The 23,456-nt window shown below is 38.0% G+C and overlaps 1 protein-coding gene across 22 annotated transcripts in view; it reads right to left on the reverse strand.

Moving 5' to 3' along the window:
* KCNMA1 (potassium calcium-activated channel subfamily M alpha 1) overlaps window positions 1-23,456 on the reverse strand; it is a 714,937-nt gene that overhangs the window by 11,269 nt on the left and 680,212 nt on the right. For all 22 annotated transcript variants that reach the window (XM_014836994.3, XM_014836959.3, XM_070491092.1 and 19 more), the window contains 2 exons: window positions 3,076-3,270; window positions 1,071-1,189 (listed from right to left, as the gene is read on the reverse strand). In XM_014836994.3, coding sequence (XP_014692480.3) covers window positions 1,071-1,189; window positions 3,076-3,270 — 314 coding nt within the window. The remainder of the gene's footprint in view (window positions 1-1,070; window positions 1,190-3,075; window positions 3,271-23,456) is intronic.

A 23,456-nucleotide genomic window follows, 5' to 3' on the forward strand; every position in this document is an offset into this window, starting at 1 on the left:
CCCCTGCCTATTTGTCAGTCCTACTTTAACTGTTCTCAATATGATCAGGCTTTCTCTGGTTAATATCAGACATGACTGAAAAATCACTATGTTTCATGTACAGTGGTGGATCTCAAAGTGCAGTCCTCAGGTCAGACATATCAGCATCACCTGGGAACTTCTTAAAAATGCAAATTCTTAACCAACCCCACCCCAGACCTACTGAATCAACCACTGTGGATGTGGAGCCCAGCAATTTGCATGTTAATAGGCTCTGTAGGTGATTCTCAAACTTACTAAACTTTGAGAACACACTGGTCTACAGTAGTTACTCTCAACTCTAGGTATACACTGTAATCTCTGGGCATTAAAAAATTATATATATTTTCATTCCAGAACAGTTAAGTCAGAGTAATCAGAGTATTTTTTAAAAAGCACCCCTGGTCATTCTAATATGCGAGCAGGACTGAGAAAACTCACTTCTATAGCATTGTTTCCCAGGGCATATTATGCACAGGCACTGATTTTGGTAATTCTAGCAGGTAGTTTCAATTCGGGGCTGCTATGAATTTATTTTAATGCACATTAGAAAAATATAACTAGCACACAAAAACTTTTTTCTTCTGCTTAAGATGATAATATATAATTTTCTTAAAATATATAAAAGTAAAAAAGTGAGTCAATTAAAAACTGTATTAAATAAAAATATAGGTGTCTAAGACATGGCAAAGGAACTATTTATCTTAAACACTAGCAATATGCAATATCTCTATATTAAGTACCAACAGAATTATCCCAGTAGCTAGAGTTTGAAGGAGATGCTTCTATTCAGACTTTTGTAATTAGATGATAAAATTATTCTATAAAACTTGGCTTCTTCCCATAATGCCGTTACATCTGCTATGAGTAATTAAAGAAAAAAAAGCTTCCCAAAGGGAAAAATCCTGCAAACTCAGTGTTGGCTGTAATCACGGCAGGGTAATTTGCACACTGAGAGCCTGTATTTAGACCTTTGCCTTCACAGTGGGGGACAGGAGAGGGCATTTGTGTCTCAGCTCTGGAATGAGAGAGCAGAGTGGAAACACACTCACCTTTTTGTGCATTGGCTAGGGGTGCTAAGGTGAGCATCTCTCAGCCGGTAAATTCCAAAACAAAGCATGTTATACGTTTTCAGAGCTTTGCAGAACAGATCACCATAACAACCACCATCCTGGGAGTCAACAAAAGAACAGAGAGAAACATCATCTTTATTTGCCTGAAAGCAGAGGTCCTGGGAGAAAAGGGCCTTTTCATGAAAGCTTGTTTTGGTATCTCCTGAGTTAGAGGGTCTGTACTGATGGATTGTGGCTGAAGAAGTCAATGTAGTTAACAGCCTACACCCAACACTGGTGATTTTTAGGGATCAGATAATAATGAGGTTTTCCTCTGGCTTTCTGCAGTTTACCATCTGTAGCAATAAGAGCTCTGAGGAAACTGTACCTCTCCCTCACAGTCAGGGCATAAAGCTTTAAAATCTCGGATGTATGCTCACTGAGGAGAAGAAACCAGCTCTGCAAAATGGTGATTACGTTTAGCCCCAGCTCAGCTGTAATCACTGCGATCTGACTGTGTTGTCAAAACTGCTTGAGTGATAATTAATATCACTGCAAGGAGAAAAGACCCCACCAGGTACTATGGTGACAGACTCTTTCAAGGAAGGACTGTGCGAAAAGCACAATTTACAGACCTCAGAAATGGCAAGGGTGGAAGAGAATGTGTTTCCCCAGGAGCTGAAGGTCTGCAGGCTGAATAACTGGGATTCACAGTTCTAATCAGTTCACAATCACCTTCCAAGGGTCTGGGGCCCGATGTGGAAGGTGAAAGCAAATTCATTCACTTGGAAATGCTGGCTTCATGCAGCCAGGTGGCTTCAGGTAGGAGTTATTATAGGAAGGGCACTGAAGAATGACTTCAGTGGGAATAAAGTGACTGCATTTGTCCTTCCTGTCATTGGAATTTCCATGGGGCATCTTATTAGAGGACACAAACAGAACCAGATGTTACCATTATTTAAAGTTTTTGTCCTTTTAAAATGTATCATTAAGTAAATGACAGACGAAAAGAGCCACTAGCTATGGAAGCTGCCTTTCAAAAAAGCCCAGTCTAACATAGGTCCCTGCCTATAAGCAAATTATAATACGGTACAAGTCGGCATCAGGGTTTCAGAAGAAATGGAGAAAGCGATGCTTTCCTTGGGTGACACTATTGTTTGTACAATGGGTCTACTGGTTCCCAAGGCTTGTGACTCCACCCCTTGAACACTTCCATGGAGTAGGCTTGGAATAAGGATCAAGGCTGCACACTTCTGCCAAAGTGCTTGAATCAGGCTGGTGCGTAGAACCCAAAGGGAGGCATTGGTCCCTCTGCGGCAGGGAGGGCATGGGAAAGAGCAACTGGGTCCAGCCCAGAAATCAGAAGATCTAGGTCTGGAATTGGAGACATTAAAGGATCTGCATGAGATGCTGTTTGTCTGGCCAGTGGTTCTGGATGCACATGATTTCCAGTGGTGTTTTGAAAACCACCAGTGCCTGGGTCATACTCAGATACAAAAATTCAGAATCCTGGAGGCAGCGCACATCCATCAGTGGTTTTTAAACACTCCTCATGGCTATTAATGTGCAGTTGGGGTTAAGTAGCTCTGAGCTTTGCTAAACCCTATAGAAAGGGTCCCCAGAATTGGCTACCTGTTGGAATTACCTGCTGCCTCCTATCTCATGGTCCAAGATACCTGAGGTGAGTAAGTCCACTGGCTCTGAAGCCAGGGTTCCTGGTGCGAATTTCTGAGAGGGCTGGTCCTCAGTCTCTCTGAGCCTTAGTTTCCTTAGAGTGTCTGATAATAGAACCTACATCAAAGTGTCACCACGAGGATAAAAATGAATGACTGTGTAAAGTACAGTTCCGCAGACACAGTAAACCATCAACATCACCTCTTACTGTTATATACCATACAAGGTAGAAAAGACAGATGCCTAGCTTGTCACTGTCTGGCACCCAGTTCATTTGGACCAAGCTGTTCCCAAACAGCAGGCCTAGGTGACCTCTGTGCCATGAACTTACCCCCAAGTCTGCAAAGGGCCCATCCAGCAGTGCTAACTGGGCTACGCGGCAGCGGTCCCTGTTGGCCAGCGTCTGGGGGGTGCTATAGCCCCCTCGAAGTGCATTCTCCTCAGCAATCAGAGCCTCGAGCTCCGGTGTAGCTCCTCCGGTCACCAGGGTCCGGATCAGGGTAAGGATATTGTCATTGAAGTATGTCTGGGAAGAGAGAGGGAGATGGGGGAAGAGTCCTTTAAGCAAACACCCTAAAGTCACAACAACTGATGTCCAAATTACAACTTTTCTTCGTATCTTCTGTTTAAAGTTCTGGCCTGTCTCTTCAAATAATTTTATGTGGGAAGTGACAAGACAGCAGCCTCCAATTATTCTAATCTTTTCTCTCCTACTTGGTTCTGCCACAGGAGCCTGACTTTTAAAAAACAATTCATGGGAGATTTTTCTTCTTTCTTTCTTTCTTTCTTTTTTTTTTTTTTTTTTTGGTGAGGAAGATTGTTCCTGAGCTAACATCTGTGTCAATTTCCTCTATTTTGTTTTTGGGACACCATCACAGCATGGCTTGATGAGCGGTATGTAGGTTCATGCCCGGGATCCAAACCTGTGAACCCCGGGCTGCTGAAGAGGAGCACACAAAATTAACCACTACACTACTAGGCCAGCTCCTCATGGGATTTTTATTAAAGGGCTAAAGTCTAGATGGTTGGTGTTTACCATAATTGGTGTTAGTAGGGATATAAATACTGCTTCCCCTCTTCGAGTCCCATGTGTCTACAAGAGACTTTGGAGGTGTGTAATAAAATGCAGCCTGCCCAGGCTGTTAACCCAAGCAGGACTGCCTCTCAGGTCCTGTCACCCATCTGCTAGGAAGCCACCTCCCCTCAACAAAGGCAAAACTTCTGTCTGTGTTGGAATGAGATGCTAGAGCATCTTAAGTCCACACACTTAACAATTTATCACATGCTTTGATAACAGTCTAACCCAGAAGTCTCTATCAATTAAATACGATAGACAAATTTATGATGAGGTGAATGTCCTGGTGTGTGCACTTTTGGTTTTATTTCTTAAATAACCTCAATAGTGTGAGGCAAAAATAGCTTATTGGAGAAGTTTTCCTCTATGTATATTTTTGTCTCACATCTGAAACATAATAGGTCTGTTAGGAACAAAACAATGGGAGTTTAAAAAAATTAGTAAGATGTCAAATAAAAGAGCTCCAAAAGGCATTTGTCACCCAGTCTAACTCGAGAAAATCTCGGTTAAGGGCTGCATTCCATTTTCCGGTGTATGAGGAAGTCCAACAGGCTAAATAAAATCAAACCAGATTTCACCTGTGGCTTCTGAGTACATATGGCCCTTTGGAAGAGGTTAGAAAAGACAGGTGCATTTTTACTTCAGCAGTCTCTTAGACAGTTTACCTGGAAAAACATAGTGGGGAAAGAGGCAGGTAAGGATGAGTTCTCGTGCTTTGCCATCACTCTTTCTGTGTCTTCGGGGAGGCTGCCTAATCATTCTGGGTTTCAATTTTCTCATCCATAAAATAAGCACAGCTATTAAGTTCAAGTTTATATGCAAAGAATTCCATGAGGACTTCTGAGTTAAGATGATAGCTGCTAGTGGGGGCTGGGTTCACTTTCCTCAGTGAAATGCTTGCAAAAACACCCAAAGTGATGCAAAATTCTAACAGCAAAGGAGACTGGGAATGTTATTCAAAACCTGCTGGAGGGTGAGGAGAGTGTATCGTCCACCAGAGCTCAGATGTGTCCAGGGCAGAGAAGCAGAACACAGACAAGTAGGATGAAATGTTGCTGGAGTGGTTAAGGATGAGAGTCAGGCTGGGGGTTAATGCTGACTTCACCGCTCAGAAGCTGCAGGACCTTGGAAAGTTACCTTACACTTTTGTGCCTCAGTTTCTTGATCTGTAAAATGTCATAATAGAGTGGTTATGAGGACTGTACAACCTAATACATGTAAAACACTTGGACAAGTGCTTGGCGCAAAGGAAGCACCAATCAACACGTTGGGCCTGATATGAGAGAGGTGGGGTCTTTGCTGACAAAAGGAACAGTCAGCTCATTCCCAACCTTCCCTTTAAAAAAATCTTTTTTTTTTTTCCAGGAGTGTGGGCAAACCAAGGCTGTTCATTTTACCCTTGAATCCACACTTCTCAGTCTGCTTCCATTCTAAGACCCCAGTGAGGGTCACAGGGGACCGCATCTTGGGATGGGACAGCAGCGGGACAGGCCACCAGAGGGGGACTCTAGTGGTTTGGGGCACACATACAAACATTTCCCAAAGTTTTCAGAAGTAACTCCTCTTCCCTACAGTCCAATAACCCACCCTTAGAAGCAGGAGGCCCCTCTGCAGCCCTGTAGCACACTAAATGAGTGAGTGCGAGACACAGAACTTTGACAAGGCCTTTGGGCTCTAATTACCCTTCTAGATCAAGACCGAGAAGAGTTCAGCAGCACCCAAGGTGGACAGCAAATCATTCAAGACCTCATATACTGAAAACCAGACCCCTCCTTGCTCAAAGGTAGTGAGACAAAAGAAAAGTCAATATAAGTATTTTTTAAAAAGGAATGACGGCGTTTAAGACAGAAAAGCACCCTTTTAACTGGCTAAATAGTTACTGGAAGAAGTAAAAGAAAAATTTAGGAAGCATGTGTTTTGGAATCAAAATGAAAACTTTAAAATAGAGTATAACAAGTAAAAGATCAGATAATAAGAAAATTGAATTCATACAACTATCCAATTATTTTTTATGTTAGATATTGAAATTAAAAGGGATGTAATAAGAAACAGTTAAAAGAATCCAATACACTTTCTTGATAATCACACTCAACAAACTAGGAATAGAAAGAAATATCCTCAGCTTGATAAAGGGCATGTATCGAAAACCCACAGCTAACACCAGCCTTATTGGTGAAAGACTAGATGCTTCCCCTTTAAGACCAGGAACAAGACAAGGAAGTCAGATCTCACCACTTCTATTCAACATAGCACTGGAGGTTCTAGCCAGGGCTAGAAAGAAACAAAGGTATCTGTATCAGAAAGGAAGAAGTAAAATTGTCTCTATTCACAGAGAACATGATCTAATATATAGAAAATCATAAGGGATCCACTAAAATGCTATTATAGGTAACAAGTGAGTTCAGCAAGGTTTCCAGATACAAAGTCAACATGCCACTATCATTTGTGTATCTATGCACTTGCAATGAACAACACAAAAATGGAATTAAGAAAACAATTCCACTTACAACAGCATCATAAAGAATAAAATAGTTAGGAATAAATTTAACCAAGGAGGTGAAAGACTGGTACACTGAAAACTACAAAATATTGTTGCAAGAAATCAAAGAAAATCTAAATAAGTGGAAAGACATCCTATGTTCATGGATTGGAAGACTTGCTATTATTAAAATGGCAATAATCCCCGCACGATCTACAGATTCAATGCAATCTTTATCAAAATCCCCATGATCACTTTTACAGAAATGAAAAAGTTGATTCTAAAATTCATATGAAATTGCAAGCAATCCCAAATAACCAATCTTGAAAAAGAAAAAAAAAAGTTGGAGGGCTCACACTTGCTGATTTAAAAATGCACTGCAAAGCTACTGTAATCAAGACAGTGTGGAATGAACACCTAGGGAAATCTCATCAAGATGGCGGCATAAGCAGACTCTGAACTCATCTCCTCCCACAAACACAACCAGGTTACAACTATTTTTGGAAAAATTACCCTGGATAAAAAACTGAAAACAGGATAAAAAGAACCCCCACAACAAGGGACAGTCCTGACTAAGGCAGATGAGGCAGATATTCCTGCTGGAGAGAAAAAAGTCACCTTTGGGAGCAGTGGAGTTTCTCAGGTAGCCAGGTGGGAGCCACCATAAGGTACACAGCCCTCCCTGGAGGCGTGAGGTCTGGAGCAGGGACTGATACTGCTATAAGCATCCTTCAGCCTCACCACAACTGAGACGAGGGTCTTACTATCTGGCTTCTCTGGCTATTAACTGCAGTGTGGAATACCCCCAGAAAAGCAACTGGATGAGAGCTGTAAAGACCCGGGTCTTAAAGTGCCCACACACAAACTCACCCGTCTCAGCAAGCTAAAATCATCAGAGAGAAGGCTGACAGTCCCTTGGTGAAAAGAGACTCACCTGCTGGGCTCTGGGGGCATCTCGGAGAGAGGAGGGACCTCTCCAGAGACTGAGACATTGGTGGGGGCCATTGTTCTAACCTGGTCCTGGTGTGCTGACACAGACCCCAGCAGATGCCATTGAGGTTCTTCCCCTGGCCTGTCAGCCCAGGGATCTGCCACACCCACTAGAGCTCAGATTTAATCCAGTTCAGCCAGGGCAGGCAGCCACCCTAGGGACCCATCCCACCCAACAGCAAGCCCTCAGGCTACTTGTTGGCCTGCATTGACTGGGTGTCTTGATCCTCTACAGGCAGGCAAGTGTGTCCACCTCTGTGGGGCAGGGCCTGTGTGAGGACCAGGTGAACTGTAGGGGGCATTAGTGGAGAGGTGGGGGCCTCTACAGTGGGATATCAGGGTACACTCCAGGGGGCTGGGCAGTGTGAATGGACCAGGACTGTTTGATGGTGTGTGTGGTCCTGTGGGGGGTGAGGCTTATCAGCAGCAGAAGACCTGTGCTTCACAAATAGCCATAAAAATGATCAACCTCACCTTCCAAAGCCTGAAACAATTGAGTCCTCCTATGCCTAGGGCCAGCCCCACTCAGCTGCACTCTTAAGAGAACTGACAACAGCCTTATAGGCCTCAGGCCTATAGCAACTGTATGCCACTGAGCCTAGCAACCAGCTACACTGGGTACCTACCCAATTAAAAGGAAAACTGCAACAGGAGTGTGCTGTTACACCTTGTAGCCAATGGTGCTGAGGCTCCCCAAACCAGATTTACAAACAGCTGGGCAGGGAAGGAAAGACTAGACTCCCTGGGTACCTGCATTAAGAGCAACCCTGCCACAGAAGAAGGACACAAAGAGCCCACAAAGGGGTCACTCCTGGATCTTTGGGACTGGTGATGAGAGGCAAGCATACTGCTGGGCCTCAAAAGGCAACTCTTATGTAAGGTGACTTCTCCAAGATCAGGAGACATAGCCATCTCACCTAATACATAGAAATAAGTACAGAAAAAGAGGCATAATGAGGAGACAAAGGAATACATTCCAAGCAAGGGAACAGGATAAAACCCCAGAAAAAGGACTAAATAAAGCATAAATAAGCGACCTACCTGAGAAAGAGTTCAAACAAAATCTCATAAGGATGCTCACAGATATTAGGAGAAGGATGGATGAACTCAGTGAGCTCATTAACAAAGAACTGGAAAAGATGAAAAAGAACCAATCAGAAATGAAGACTACCATACTGGAAATGAAAAATTCACTAGAGGGACTCAATAGTAGAGTAGAGGGTACAGAAGAACAGATCAGTGAGCTAGACGAGGACTAGAGGAAATAACCCAGGTTCAACAGATAAAAAGAAAAAAGAATTAGACAGAATGAGAAAAGTCTAAGGGAGTTCTGGGACAATATCAAGTGCATTAACATTCATATAATAGGTGTCCCAGAAGGAGATGAGAGAGCCAAAGGGGCAGAAAATTTATTTGAAGAAATAATAGATGAAAATTGTTCTAATCTAAGGAAGGAAACAGACATTCAAGTACAGGAAGCACAGAGAGCTCGAAACAAGATAAGCCCCAAGAGGCCCACACCAAGACACATTATAATTAAAATGTGCAAAATTAAATATAAAGAGAGAATCCTAAAAGCAGCAAGAGAAAGGCAACAAGTGACATACAAACCCATAAGGCTATCAGTGGACTTCTCAGCTGACACCCTACAGGCGAGAAGAGAATGGCATGACATACTTAAAGTGCTAAAAGGAAAAAACCTACAGCCAAGAATACACTATCCATCAAGGTTGTCATTCAGAATGGAAGGAGAGATAAAGAGCTTCCCAGACAAGCAAAAATTAAAGGAGTTTATCACCAAGAAATCAGTTCTACAAGAAATGTTGAAGGGATTTATTTAAGTGGGAACATGATGACCACAAATAGGGATAAAAAAACTATCAAAAAAAAAAAAAACCTCAAAAAAACCCCACCAGGCAATAAAATCACTGATAAAGGTAAAAACACAGTAAAGCTAGCAGACCAACCACCTGTGAAGAAAAGATGAAGGTTAAAAGACTAAAGTACTAAAATTATCTATTTCAATGATAAGAGGGAAATGGATAGACACACACAAAACAAGAGATCATATATGATTTCAAAAACAGAAAATGTGGGAGGAGGGGAGTGAAAAACTGGAGCTTTTAGAAAGAGGTTAAGCTAAAGAGTCTGTCCACTTGATATAGACTGTTATATACATAGAATATTATATAGGTTCCTCATGGTAATCACAAATCAGAAACCTAAAATAAGTAAGCAAATAAGATAAAGAAATCAAACATATTACTAAAGAAAGCCAGAAACCACAAGGGAAGAGACCAAGAGAAAAAGAAAGGAACAGAGAAGAACTACTAAAACAGTCAGAAAAGAAAAGTAACAAAATGGCAATAAATACATATTTATCAATAGCTACTTTAAGTGTCAATGGACTAAATGCTCCAATCCAAAGTCATAGGGTGGCCAAATGGATAAAAAAAACAAGACTTATATATATGCTGCATACATGAGACACACTTCAGACCTAAAGACACTCACAAACTGAAAGTGAAAGGATGGAAAAAGATATTCCATGCAAATCGCAAAGAAAAGAAAGCAGGGGTAGCAATACATATATCAGACAAAATAGACTTTAAAACAAAAACTGTAACAAGAGACAAAGAAGGGCACTACGTAATGATAAAGGGAACAATCCAACAAGAAGATGTAACACTTGTAAATATCTACGCACCCAACATAGGAGCACCTAAATATATAAAGCAATTATTACCAGACATAAAAGGAGAAATAGACAGTAACACAATAATAGTAGGGGACTTTAACACTCCACTTACACCAATGGATAGATCATCCAAACAGAAGATCAATAAGGAAACACTGGCCTTAAATGAGACATTTGAAGAGATTGACTTAGTGGATATATATAGAACAACCCATCCAAAAACCACAGAATACACATTCTTTTCAAATGTACATGGAACATTCTCCAGGATTGATCACATATTAGGCCACAAAATAAGTCTCAATAAATTTAAGAATATCGAAATAACACCATGCATCTTTTCTGACCACAAAAGTATGAAGACTAGAAATCAACTACAGGAAGAAAACTAGAAAAGCTGCAAAAATGTGGAGATTAAACAAAATGCTACTGAACAACGATTGGGTCAATGAAGAAATCAAAGGAGAAATGAAAAAATTCCTGGAGACAAATGAAAATGAAAATATTACATGTCAAAATCTATGGGATACAGCAAAAGCGGTTCTAAGAGGGAGGTTTATAGCAATTCAGGCCTACTTCAACAAAGAAGAAAAATCCCAAATAAACAATCTAACAGCATATCTAAGGGTCCTGGAAAAAGAAGAACAAACAAAGCCCCAAATCAGCAGAAGGAAGGAAATAATAAAAATCAGAGCAGAAATAAATGAAATAGAAACTAAAAAAACAATAGAAAAAATTGATGAAACGAAGAGCTGGTTCTTTGAAAAGAAAAACAAAATTGACAAACCCTTAGCTAGACTCACTAAGAAAAAAAGAAAGAAGGCTCAAATAAATAAAATCAGAAATGAAAGAGGAGAAATTACAAGGGACACCTCAGAAATACAAAAGATAATAAGAGAATACTATGAAAAGCTATAGGCCAACAAATTGGATAATCTAGAAGAAATGGATAAATTCTTAGAAACATACAACCTTCCAAAACTGGACCAAGAAGAAGTAGAGAATTTGAATAGATCACTCACCAGTAAGGAGATGGAAATGGCAATCAAAAACCTCCCAAAAAATAAAAGTCCAGGACCAGATGGCTTCCCTGGTGAATTCTATCAAACATTCAAAGAAGACTTAATCCCTATCCTTCTGAAACTCTTCCAAAAGAATTGAAGAGGAGGGGAGGCTTCCTAACTCATTCCATGAAGCCAACATTATCCTGATACCAAAGCCAGACAAGGACAACACACAAAAAAGAAAATTTCAGGCCAATATCACTGATGAACATTGATGCAAAAATCCTCAGCAAAATACTAGCAAGTCAAATACAACAATACATTAGAAAGATCATACATCATGATCAAGTGGGCTTCATTCCAGGGATGCAGGGATGGTTCAACATCCACAAATCTATCAACGTGATACACCCCATTAACAAAATGAAGAATAAAAACCACATGATCATCTCAATAGATGCAGAGGAAGCATTTGACAACATACAGCATCCATTTATGATAAAAACTCTAAATAAAATGGGTATAGAAGGAAAATACCTCAAAATAATAAAGGTCATATGTGACAAACCCACAGCAAATATCATTCTCAATGGAGAAAAACTGAAAGCTATCCCTCTAAGAACAGGAACCAGTCAAGGATGTCCACTGTCACCACTCTTATTTAACAGAGTATTGAAAGTCCTAGCCAGAGCAATCAGGCAAGAAAAAGAAATAAAAGGGATCCAAATTGGAAAAGAAGAAGTGAAACTGTCACTCTTTGCAGATGACATGCTTTTATATATAGAAAACACTAAAGAATCCACTAATAAACTTTTAGAAATAATGAATGAATAGTCAAGTTGCAGGATAGAAAATCAACATACAAAAATTGGTTGCGTTTCTATACACTAACAATGAAGTAGCAGAAATAGAAATTAAGAATACAATCCCAATTACAAATGCAAGAAAAAGAACAAAATACTTAGGAATAAACTTAACCAAAGAGGTGAAAGATCTGTGCATGGAAAACTATAAAACATTGCTGAAAGAAATCGAAGACGACACAAAGAAATAGAAAGATATTCTGTGCTCTTGGATTGGAAGAATTAACATAGTTAAAATGTCCATACTTCCGAAAGCAATCTACAGATTCAATGCAATCCCTATCAAAGTTCCAACAACATTTTTCACAGAAATAGAACAAAGAACCCTAAAATTTATATGGAAGAACAAAAGACCCCAAATAGCCAAAGGATTCCTAAGAACAAAGAACAAAGCTGGAGGTATCACACTCCCTGATTTCAAAATATACTACAAAGCCATAGTAACCAAAACAGCATAGTACTGGCACAAAAACGGACACACAGATCAACGGAACAGAATCAAGAACCCAGAAATAAACCCACACATTTATGGACAGCTAATATTTGGTAAGGGAGCCAAGAGCATACAATGGAGAAAGGAGAGTCTCTTCAACAAATGGTGTTGGGAAAACTGGACAGCCACATGCAAAAGAATGAAAGTAGACTATTACCTTACACCATGCACAAAAATTGACTCAAAATGGATTAAAGACTTGAATGTAAGACCCGAAATCATGAAACCTCTAGAAGAAAACATAGGCAGTATGCTCTTTGACATCTGTCTGAGCAGCATATTTTCAAGTACCATGTCTGACCAGGCAAGGGAAACAAAAGAAAAAATGAACAAATGGGACTACATCAAACTAAAAAGCTTCTGCACAGCAAAGGAAACCAGCAACAAAACAAAAAGACAACCTAACAACTGAGAGAAGATATTTGCAAACCATATATCAGATAAGGGGTTAGTATCCAAAATATACAAAGAACTCATACAGCTCAACAACAAAAAAAACCAACAACCCAATTATAAAATGGGCAAAAGATCTGAACAGAGATTTCTCCAAAGAAGATGCACAGATGGCCAACAGGCATATGAAAAGATGCTCAACATCATTAGCTATCAGGGAAATGCAAATCAAAACCACAATGAAGTATCACCTCACTCTAGTCAGAGTGGCTATAATTAACATGGCAGGAAACAAGAAGTGTTGGAGAGGATGTGGAGAGAAAGGAAGCCTCCTACACTGCTGGTGGAGTGCAAACTGGTGCAGCCACTATGGAAAGCAGTATGGAGTATCCTCAGAAAATTAAGAATAGATGTACCATATGATCCAGTTATCCCACTGCTGGGTATTTATCCAAAGAACTTGAAAACACAAATGCATAAAGATACATGCACCCTTATGTTCATGGCAGCACTAATCAGAATAGCCACGACTTGGAAGCAACCTAGGTGCCCATCGAGGGATGAATAGATATAGAAGATGTGGTATATATACACAATGGAATACTACTCAGCCATAAGAAATGATGAAATCCGGCCATTTGTGACATCATGGATGGACCTCGAGGGTATTATGTGAAGGGAAATAAGTGAGAGGGAGAAAGTCAAATACTGTATGATCTCACTCATAAGTAGAAGATAAAAACAACAACAAACAAATACATAGCAACGGAGATTGGATTGCTGGTTACCATAGGGGAAGGAGGAAAGGGGGATGGCAAAAGTGGTAATTAGGCTCACATGTGAGGTGATGGACTATAATTAGTTTTTGGGTGGTGAACATGATGTAATCTACCCAGAATTTGACATATATTATGATGTACATCTGAACGCTAAAAAAAAAAAAAGTGTGGTATTGACATAAGAAGAGACATGTGGACCATTGGAATCAAATTGAAGGACAGAAATAAACTCACACACTTTTGGTCAACTGATTTTCAACAAGACTGCCAAGACCATTCTATGGAGAAAGAATATAGTCTCTTAAACAACTGGTGTTACAACAACTAGGTGTCCACATTCAGAAGAATAAAGTTGGACCCCTCCCTCACACCATATACAAAAATTCATTCAAAATGGATCAAAGACCTAAATGTAAAAGCTAAAACTATAAAACACTTAGGGAGGGGCCAGCCCAGTGGCTCAGTGGTTAGGTGCGCTCGTTCCGCTTCGGCGGCCCGGGATTTGCTAGTTCGGATCCCGAGTGTGGACATGGCACCACTGGGAAAGCCATGCTGTGGCAGGCATCCCACATATAAACTAGAGGAAGATGGGCACAAGATGTTAGCTCAGGGCCAGTCTTCCTCAGTAAAACGAGGAGGATTGGCAGCAGTTAGCGCAGGGCTAATCTTTCTCAAAAGAAAACAACAACAACAACAAAAAACACTTAGGAAAAAAACATAGGGGTAAATCATCAAGACTTTTGATTTGAAAATTGATTCTTAGATATAACACCCAAAACACAGGCAACATAAGAAAGAAATAGATAAGTTGAACTTCATCAAAATTAAGCAAATTTTGTGCATCAAAGAATACTATCTAAAAAGTGAAAAGAAAACCTACAGAATGAGAGAAAATGTTTGCAAATCATATATCCAACACAGGTCTAGTATCTATAATATATTAAAAAAATCTTATAGCTCTATAACGTAAATACAAATAACCCAATTTTTAAAATGGACAAAAAAATTTGACTAAAAATTTCTCCAAAAAAGATAACAAATGGTCAACAAACAAATGAAAAGATGCTCAACATCGCTAATAATAAGGGAATTGCAAATGAAAACCACAATGAGATACCTCTTCATACCCACCAGGGTAGTTATAATCAAAAACTTAGATCATAACAAGAGTTGGTGAGGATGTGGAGAAACTGAAACCCTAACACACTGCTGGTGGGAATATAAAATGATACAGCCACTTTGGGAAGCAGTTTGTCAGTTCCTCACATGGTTAAACATAGAGTTACCATATAACTCAGTGATTCTAATCCTATGTATACATTCAAAAGAAATGAAAAAAAATATGTTCATATGAAAACTTGCACATAGCTGTTTATAGCAGCACTATTCATAATAGCCAAAAAGTGGAAACAATCCAAATGTCCATCTCCTAATGAATGCATGTACAAAATGTGTTATATCCATGCATGAATAAATATTATTTCGCCATAAAAAGGTATAAAGTACTAATATACGCTCCAACATGGATGAAACTTGAGAACATTATGCTAAGTGAAAGAAAGCAGTCACAAAACACTACATATATGATTCAATTTAGATGAAATGTCCAGAAGAGGCAAATCTACAGAGATAGGTAATAGATTAGTGGTTCCTTAGGGCTGGGGGAGGGAGAGGAAGAGGCAGTGGGCGTAGTTAAAGTGTATGGAGTTTCTTTTTGAGGAATGAAAATGTTCTAAATTTGACTGTGGTGATGGGTGTACATATCTGTGATTATACTAAAAACCATGGACTTGTACACTTTAAATGGGGGAATTGCTTGATGTTAAATTATATCTCAACAAAGACGTTAAAAAAAATAAATAGCTAAAAGGTAGCTAAACTTCTGATAGTCAAGTTTTTATCTGTTATATTGTATTACATACTGAAAAATTTGTTAAGTGGGTGATCTCATGTTAACTATTCTTATTACAATAAAGAAAAGAAGCAGCAATAAGTTGTAAAACTAAAAATCACACACACACACACACACAAATCAGTGATGTGGAAGTAAAACTAAGAAGTTTGCCTAAAGTACATAGAGAAATGTGTAGATTGTCTTTCTTCTTTTTTTTTCAATGAGAATGCTGGTAGATACTGATGAAAGACAACAGAGGTCAAATTGATAAATAGCAAGCGTCCACAAGTTAAAGCTGTAAACAAATTCAAGCAAGTAAAAATGAGCAAGCAAGGAAACAAATGAATACAACCTGTCCTGCGTTGAAGAATGAACTGAGGATGAGGACCAGAATGTTCACCAAGTAAACGTGGCCAACACTTAGACCTGTACTAGGTGAATGTTTGAATTTAAAATGTTAAATGAAGGAAAAAATGTGACCTAACACAATATTATGAGAAAAAAAAATACAAGATCAGGTTAGCCAGAGACTGCTCTAGAAAACTTAAGAGAAATGTCAACTGAGTTTTGAAAGGACACATTTATTCCAAGAATTCTACATGCAGCTAAATTGTCAATAGAAGTCAATAAAAGTATTTTTGAATCTCTGAGTACCTAAGCATTTATTGATTTATTCATTAAAAAAATACTCAAAAACAAAAGTCATCTTCCTTCAAGAATATTTAAAACTTTTAAAAATTAAAAAATGAGCATATTTGACTTTAAAATACTAGTGAAGCATACTGAAACATGGAATACAAAAGCTGCTGTATACATTATTTCAAAAGTGAATGCAAATGTCAAAAGTAATTCTTGAAAGAAAAGAACAGGACAAATTAATACAGTAATATTAAATTATTTTTAAAAGTCAGAAAAATGAGGTAGGAGAAGGATGGACATAAAGGTATGTAAATTCCCTGATATAGAGGAAGGAATCAAGAGCTACCAAATTTTTCTAGATAATAATACTTAGAAAATATAGTTTCAAGTATATTTACAGAACATCTGGTAACCACTAACTACAGTTAAAAACAGAAGGAATAGCTACACACCACTAGAGAAAATAAGCATACAAAATATAGTTCATATACCCAAAGACAGAGACTAAAAGACACACTTACAGAAGCAAGTGCAAAGCATAATGCAAAATTATAGCATTATATGCCATCTAACTAAACATAAATGAGCTAAGTGATTTGATAAAATGGCAAAGATTCTCAGATTTGTTCAAAACCAAAATCAAAATCGAACTCTATCTTCAGAGACCAACAGGAAAAAAACAAAACAGTCAGAGAAAAGAATATTTAAAGGGAAAATTTTAAAGGAGTACACTGAGTTAACTTTATATTGATAGTTAAAATTTACAATAAAGATATAACTTATCTATTGACAAAATAACATAACTGAAATATAGAAAGCAAATAAACATACAGTAAAATAAACATGGATTGAGAGCGACATGTGAAAGTGATATGTGATATATCGCTGTGTTTCTAACTTTCACAGCTCTAACAGACCAAAATATAAGGAAATTAAGGATATAATAAGAGTGATTTAGTAGATTTGTGCTAAACTTTGTAACATTTTTAGACAGCTTCCAAACAATAATTACAAAAAAAGATCAATGGCCCAAAATAGAAAACTTCAATATATATAATAAATTATAAGCTATACAATCTACACTTTAAAAATTAATATAATAGTGGAAACAAAAGTAAATATCTCAACACTTCCAAGTTTAAAAAAAAAGGAATCCTCAATAACTGTAGGTCAAGATGGAAGTCAAACTTAGAACATAGAGTACTTCAAAATTAAAGACCATTTGAAAATGACATGTAAAAATTTTATGGATAAAGGCCAAAGCTACAGAGACAAATACAGAGCCTTAAATGCTTTTATTATTAAACAAGAAAGAATTACAATAAATAATGTTAAGCATTAAAATAATTGTCTTTTATTGTTCTTTTTTATCTAAGAAAAGCAGCAAGATGAAATAAAGCGTCAATTAATGAAATAGCAAGAGGATATTTATTTAGTGAATTGATAAATTCAAGAAATAATTCTTTGAGATGTGGTATTTATACACAATGGAATACTACTCAGCCATAAGAAATTATGAAATCCAGCCAATTGTGACAACATGGATGGTCCTTGAGGGTATTACACTGAGTGAAATTAGTCAGAGGGAGAAAGTCAAATACTGTATGATCTCACTCATAAGTAGAAGATAAAAACAATGACAAACACACCGCAATGGAGATTGGATTGGTGGTTACCACAGGGGAAGGAGGGAGGGCAAAAGGGGCGATTAGGCTCACATGTGAGGGGATGGATAGTTTTTTGGTGGTGAACATGATGTAATCTACACAGAATTCAAAATATATAATGATATACATATGAAAGCTACATAATGTTATAACCCTATGTTACAGCAATTAAAAAAATTTTAAAAAAGAAATAATTCTTTGAAAAAATAAAATAAACAAATATGACAAACATAATCAAAAAACCCCACAAAACCTTAGAAATAGGAAAGAGAACACAGTGTCGTACATGTTTGAGAATTAAGACTATTATTCTGGAAGCTCTCTTTAATACCACAGTCACTGGACATGAGCAAGAAGAAGAGCTATCATTTTTCAGCAGAAAGCAAAATAATGCTCATCTACAGAGAGAGAAGATTATTTTTTAAAAAAGAAATTCCACGTTCCTTAATACGTAAACTGGACATTATAATGTCATATTTTTCTAGTAAAATTTTTAAGGTTGATATATACCTAATTATAGATTCACCTGGATGTTTTTTAAACTTGATACAATTATGCTAAATTTCCACTGAAAATAGTTTGTGAAATTGTCCTCCCAGGTATTATAATAAATATTAAAGATTTCATAACTAAACATTTTGAACAATACTAAAAATTAGAAGATTAATCAACCAGAACAGATTAATGAGAACCATAGTCTAGTAGTTATAAGATTATAAGATCTTTGCCAACAGGAGTTGGCAAATCCCGCCCTTGGGCCAAATCTGGCCTGACATTTGTTTTTGTAAATAAAGTTTTTTTGCGACCCAGACATGCCCATTTGTTTACGAATGGGCTTTTGTTCCATAGTGGCAGAGTTGAGTAGTTTCAACTCAAGTATGGCTCTCAAAAACCTAAAATCTTTACCATCAGGCCCTTTACAAAAACATGTTTGCTGATCCATTCCTTAATATGATAAGGAAAGGCTCACACACCATGGGGAAGGAATGTTTATTCATCAAATGATTTAAGGGAAACTGGCTATCTGGAAAAAAATTTCGAAAATATGGTAAAGATTCAATAAATAATGATACACTTACATGATTTGTATTGTACAGATACTAATATGCTTTCAGAGAATATTTAATAGCGTGCTAACAATAATATGATATAATATTACAACATTCAAAAAGGCAGGATCCCAAAACACCATCATCAAAAATTCACGTTAAAAGTACAGACCTGAATTGATAAACTTATATTTATTTAAAAATAACTATACTCAGGGCTGACCCAGTGACATAGTGGTTAACTTCACATGCTCTGCTTTGGCAGCCGAGGGTTCATGGGTTTGGATCCTGGGCATGGACCTAGCACTGCTTGTCGAGCCATATTGTGGCAGCATCCCACATAAAATAGAGGAAGATTGGCACAGATGTTAGCTCAGTGACGATCTTCCTCAAGAAAAAAGAAGAAGACTGGCAACAGATGTTAGGCCACGGACAATCTTTCCCACAAAAAACCAAACAAATAAATAACTATACTCAGTACCTTCAAATTTTATTTGGTGATTAATTCTTGTTGATAGAGTTCTGATTTTTATTTTTTCCTATAATTTTATTTATTTTATATATTTTCTACTGTGAAAATGTATTTATTTTAAACTTCTAAAAAAGGAAGTAAATGGAATTCATACAACTCAATAGCAAAAAAACAAAAATTCTAATTAAAAAATGGGCAAAAGAATTGAATAGACATTTTCCCAAAGAAGATATTTAAATCACCAATATGTACATGTAAAAGTGCTCACTCAACATCACTAATCATTAGAGAAATGCAAATCAAAATGTTAATGAGATATCACCTCACACCTGTTAGAACGACAAAAAGAAAAGAAATAAAAAGTGTTGGTGATGATATGGGGAAAAGGAAACCATTGTACATTGTTGGTGGAAATGTAAATTGGTGCAGCCACTATGGAAACAGTACACTGGTTTCTCAAAAAATTACAAATAGATTACCATGTGATCCAGCAATTCCACTTCTGGGTATATATCCAAAGGAAAGGAAATCACTATCTCAAAGAGATATCTTCTGCCTCCCAGTCCATTGCAGCATTACTTACAATAGCCAAGACGTGGAAACAACCTAAGTGTCCACTGATGGACGAATGGGTAAAGAAAATGTGGCATATGTATATACAACGGAATATGATTCAGCCATAAAAAGAAGGAAATCCTGCCATTTGCAACAACATGGTTGAATCCTGAGAGCATTATGCTAAGTGAAATAAGTTAGACAGAGAAATACAAACACTGTATAATCTCACTTACGTGGAATCTAAAAAACAGCTGATCTCATAAAAACAGATAATAGATTGGTGGTTGTTGTGGGTGGGAGGTAGGAGGTGGGTGAAATGGGTGAAGGGGGTCAAAAGATGTAAACTTCCAGCTATCAGATGGATAAGGTCTGGGGATGTAATGTACAGCACAGTGACTACAGCTAATAATACCGTATCATATATGTGACAATTGCTAAGAGAGGAGATTTTAAAAATTCTCATACACAATAAAATTGTAATTCTGTGAGGTGATGAATGTATTAAATAACCTTACTGTGGTAATCATTTTGCAACATATACACATATCAAATCATTACATTGTACAACTTAAACTTACATCATGTTATAAGTAAATTATATCTCAATAAAGCTGAGGGAAAAAAAGGAAGTAAATATTATAAAATAGTTAAATACAAAAAATGTAGCCACAAACAACCTGATGAAAATAGAGCTGAATACTTAACTGATCTCAGGATACCTGATAGTCCTCTTGTTGGGCAAGAACTTTTTAAGCATAAAAATTATAGAATTCACAAAAGACAACATGATTTATATGACTCCACACAAATTTAAATTTTATATGCTTCAAAACTATCATAAACACAATTAAATGTATAAGATGGCATTTACACACCAGAGATGTAGTGCGAATTGGGAAAATTGTTTCTGAGAGATAATATGGCAACATATATAAAGAACTTTAAAAATGTTTATATTTGTTGAAAATCCAGTCCCATGAAGTCCTGTAGAGGCTTTGCAAATCATGATACCCAAGAATATGACATGTTTAAAATGCTCTGGATAAAACACTAACTGTGAAAAGAAGAACCAAGACATAAAACTGGATGATTCCATATTTATGTACACATCTGGAAGTAAATATACAAAAATATTAACCATGCTTATCTTTGGGTTTTGTGAATACGGTTAATTTAAATTTTCCTCTTTATATGTTTCTGTGCTTTCCAAATTTCCACACTGAGCATGAATAACTTTTCTAATGAAAACACAGTCAATGATTTTTAAACAAAGAACATTCTAAGTTCTGCTTTGCAATGATAATTTTAGAAGATCAACATGAAAGTTTATTGTTTTACAGGTCTTTAGGATTTGACCTTCATATGTTTCCCCTTCGGTGCTGAAATCAGTTACACTGAAACAGCAGAATCTTTTTGATCAATGAATCGCTGACATTTATTGAGCACCTACTAATCTCTGGCTCTTGGTTTGGCCTGAAATTGTATGCTTTTTAAAGAGAGTGTCACTTTCAAAAGTGCCCATCAAAGGGTATAATTTGAGGGTGGGTCACAGGCTGTCAAAGGTGCCTGAATAACTCTGGCATCAGTCACAACTCTGAACACAATTCTTTACCCTCTGAGCTGGCACTGTATCCCAGATGTCTTTCCTTGATTTGTCCATGCAGGCATCAAGGAGCAGCGCTGTGGGCAGCAGTATCTGCTGTGACAGACAAGGATGACGTCTTTCTGTCAGTAGAGCACTCTTGCTCACATTTTAATGTCTCAATATTCAGCCGCAGAGAAGTACCTTGAGCATTGCATATGGGTGTGCTCTGAGTTTGTATCAAGGTCTTTTTGTGATCTGAGTAGCTTGGTGAAAAGAAATGACTTTCCTTGAAAAGAGATATAGTCAGTCATATTAGAGGGCACAAATTTCTTTATGTCATCGGAGTACTGCTCACAGAGCATATGGCAGTCTGCAATTAAGTATCATATCCAGGGCTTTCTGCACAGGAAGTGGCTGTTTCAGTATCATGTGGCAAACCTGGTGTTAGGACTTCAAATGCCAAGGATCAGAGACCATTTCTGCAGATGATGTACCAGCTAGAACAAACCTCTCTACAACTGACCTGACCCAGAAGGCACAATTCTTTTCTGGATTAACAGAAACACCAAAAGCGAAGAAAGAAAATTCTGATGGAAGGATTGTAATAAGTAGGTGTGATCCTTTGCCTCCTAAGCTTTTGTACTGCTAGTCCTTTCTGTGCCTTACCACAGCCCATGTTCAGTACACCTGTGCTAGAAGTCTTGTGAAGAACTCTTCCATAGAACTTCTAACCCTGGCAGGACTCGTTTCAAGGGATGTTTTGGGCAGAGGCTTTTGCTATGGCTGTGTCTGTGTCACATGGGCATTGGGGAGGTTATGAGAACTGAGTTAGAGTCCTGCTCAGCCTGGAAACAGACCTGTGTAGCCTAAGGCATATGTCAGTCCCTCCTCCCACTGCCAAGGTCAGGGTTCCACACCTGGTCAGGGAAGCTTTTCCTCTAAGTAAGGCAACACAGCACCCCAGTTACATGTACAGACTTCAGAATACAGCTAGTATGGTTTTAAATCTCTCTTTTGTCATTCAACAATGGGAAAGCTGCCTAACTTTTCTATGCATCGGAATCCTCATCCATATAAGAGGGATTAAAAAAACAAAACAAAACAGCTCATAGGGTAGTGTTAAATGAGATACATCGTGAACTTCTAATGTACAACAAATACTCAATAAATAGTAGTTTATAAAAAGATCAACCAACTAGCCATGCAACCAAGTTAGAAAATTCCCTTCTCGCTGTGCCTCTGTGTTCTGAGCTCTAATATCAGAGAGCTGGCCCAGATCACATGGGTGAGCCCCCCTTGGCCTCTAAACTGATGATTCTCAGATCCTGTAAGTAGATAGAGTAACAGGCATGGAAGGAAACCAAGAAATGCTGGGGAAGGACCACTGATCGCAACAGGGAAATCTGAGCCCACAGCGCCATCTAGCCTGCTCTGTGGACGCCTTCTGAGTGTGTTTCCAACACGCTGGAGCGTCTTCCTCTTTTTATTTTTTTAAAGTATAATTACCAGAGCTTATGTTTCACAGTTAATGCTGTCAAGCCTTTTAAACTAATTGGTCTTTTATAGAAAATTTAACTGAAAATTAACACATCTTTTAATAACATTGCCTTAACTTTAATGGCACTCTGCCTTTCGTTTATAATTGCTCTAAAATTGTCATTTTCCATGTCATAGCTGCCATTTTTTATATTTGCTAGTTTTCATGGTGTAGATTTTTATTTTTAGTATTTTTCTTTCATGAGGGATGAAAACTATTTGAGATTTTTTTTCAATCCAGGCCTGCCTGGCCTGATGTGACAGCCAGTGGTACATTCTGAGTCCAACAGAACACACTATTGTTTGCCATGCTGACACTGGGCTAGCTCATCTGCCTCAAGACTGCCCATGAATGGTGTCTCTCCTGGTGAACACTAGAAATGGAGGCTCTGGAGTACAGTGTAAGGAACAGGGCCATGGAGGAGTAACTTGTTTATGTAACTTACTTCACACGGCACCGGGTTAGCTTGGGTTGACCAAGAACTTGGTCTTCTCCATAACACACTTCAGGGGTTTGGCCCTAGATGCAAGTACAGTT

This window comes from Equus asinus, chromosome 2 (genome assembly GCF_041296235.1).
Source record: "Equus asinus isolate D_3611 breed Donkey chromosome 2, EquAss-T2T_v2, whole genome shotgun sequence".
In the NCBI taxonomy this organism is placed as follows: domain Eukaryota; kingdom Metazoa; phylum Chordata; class Mammalia; order Perissodactyla; family Equidae; genus Equus; species Equus asinus.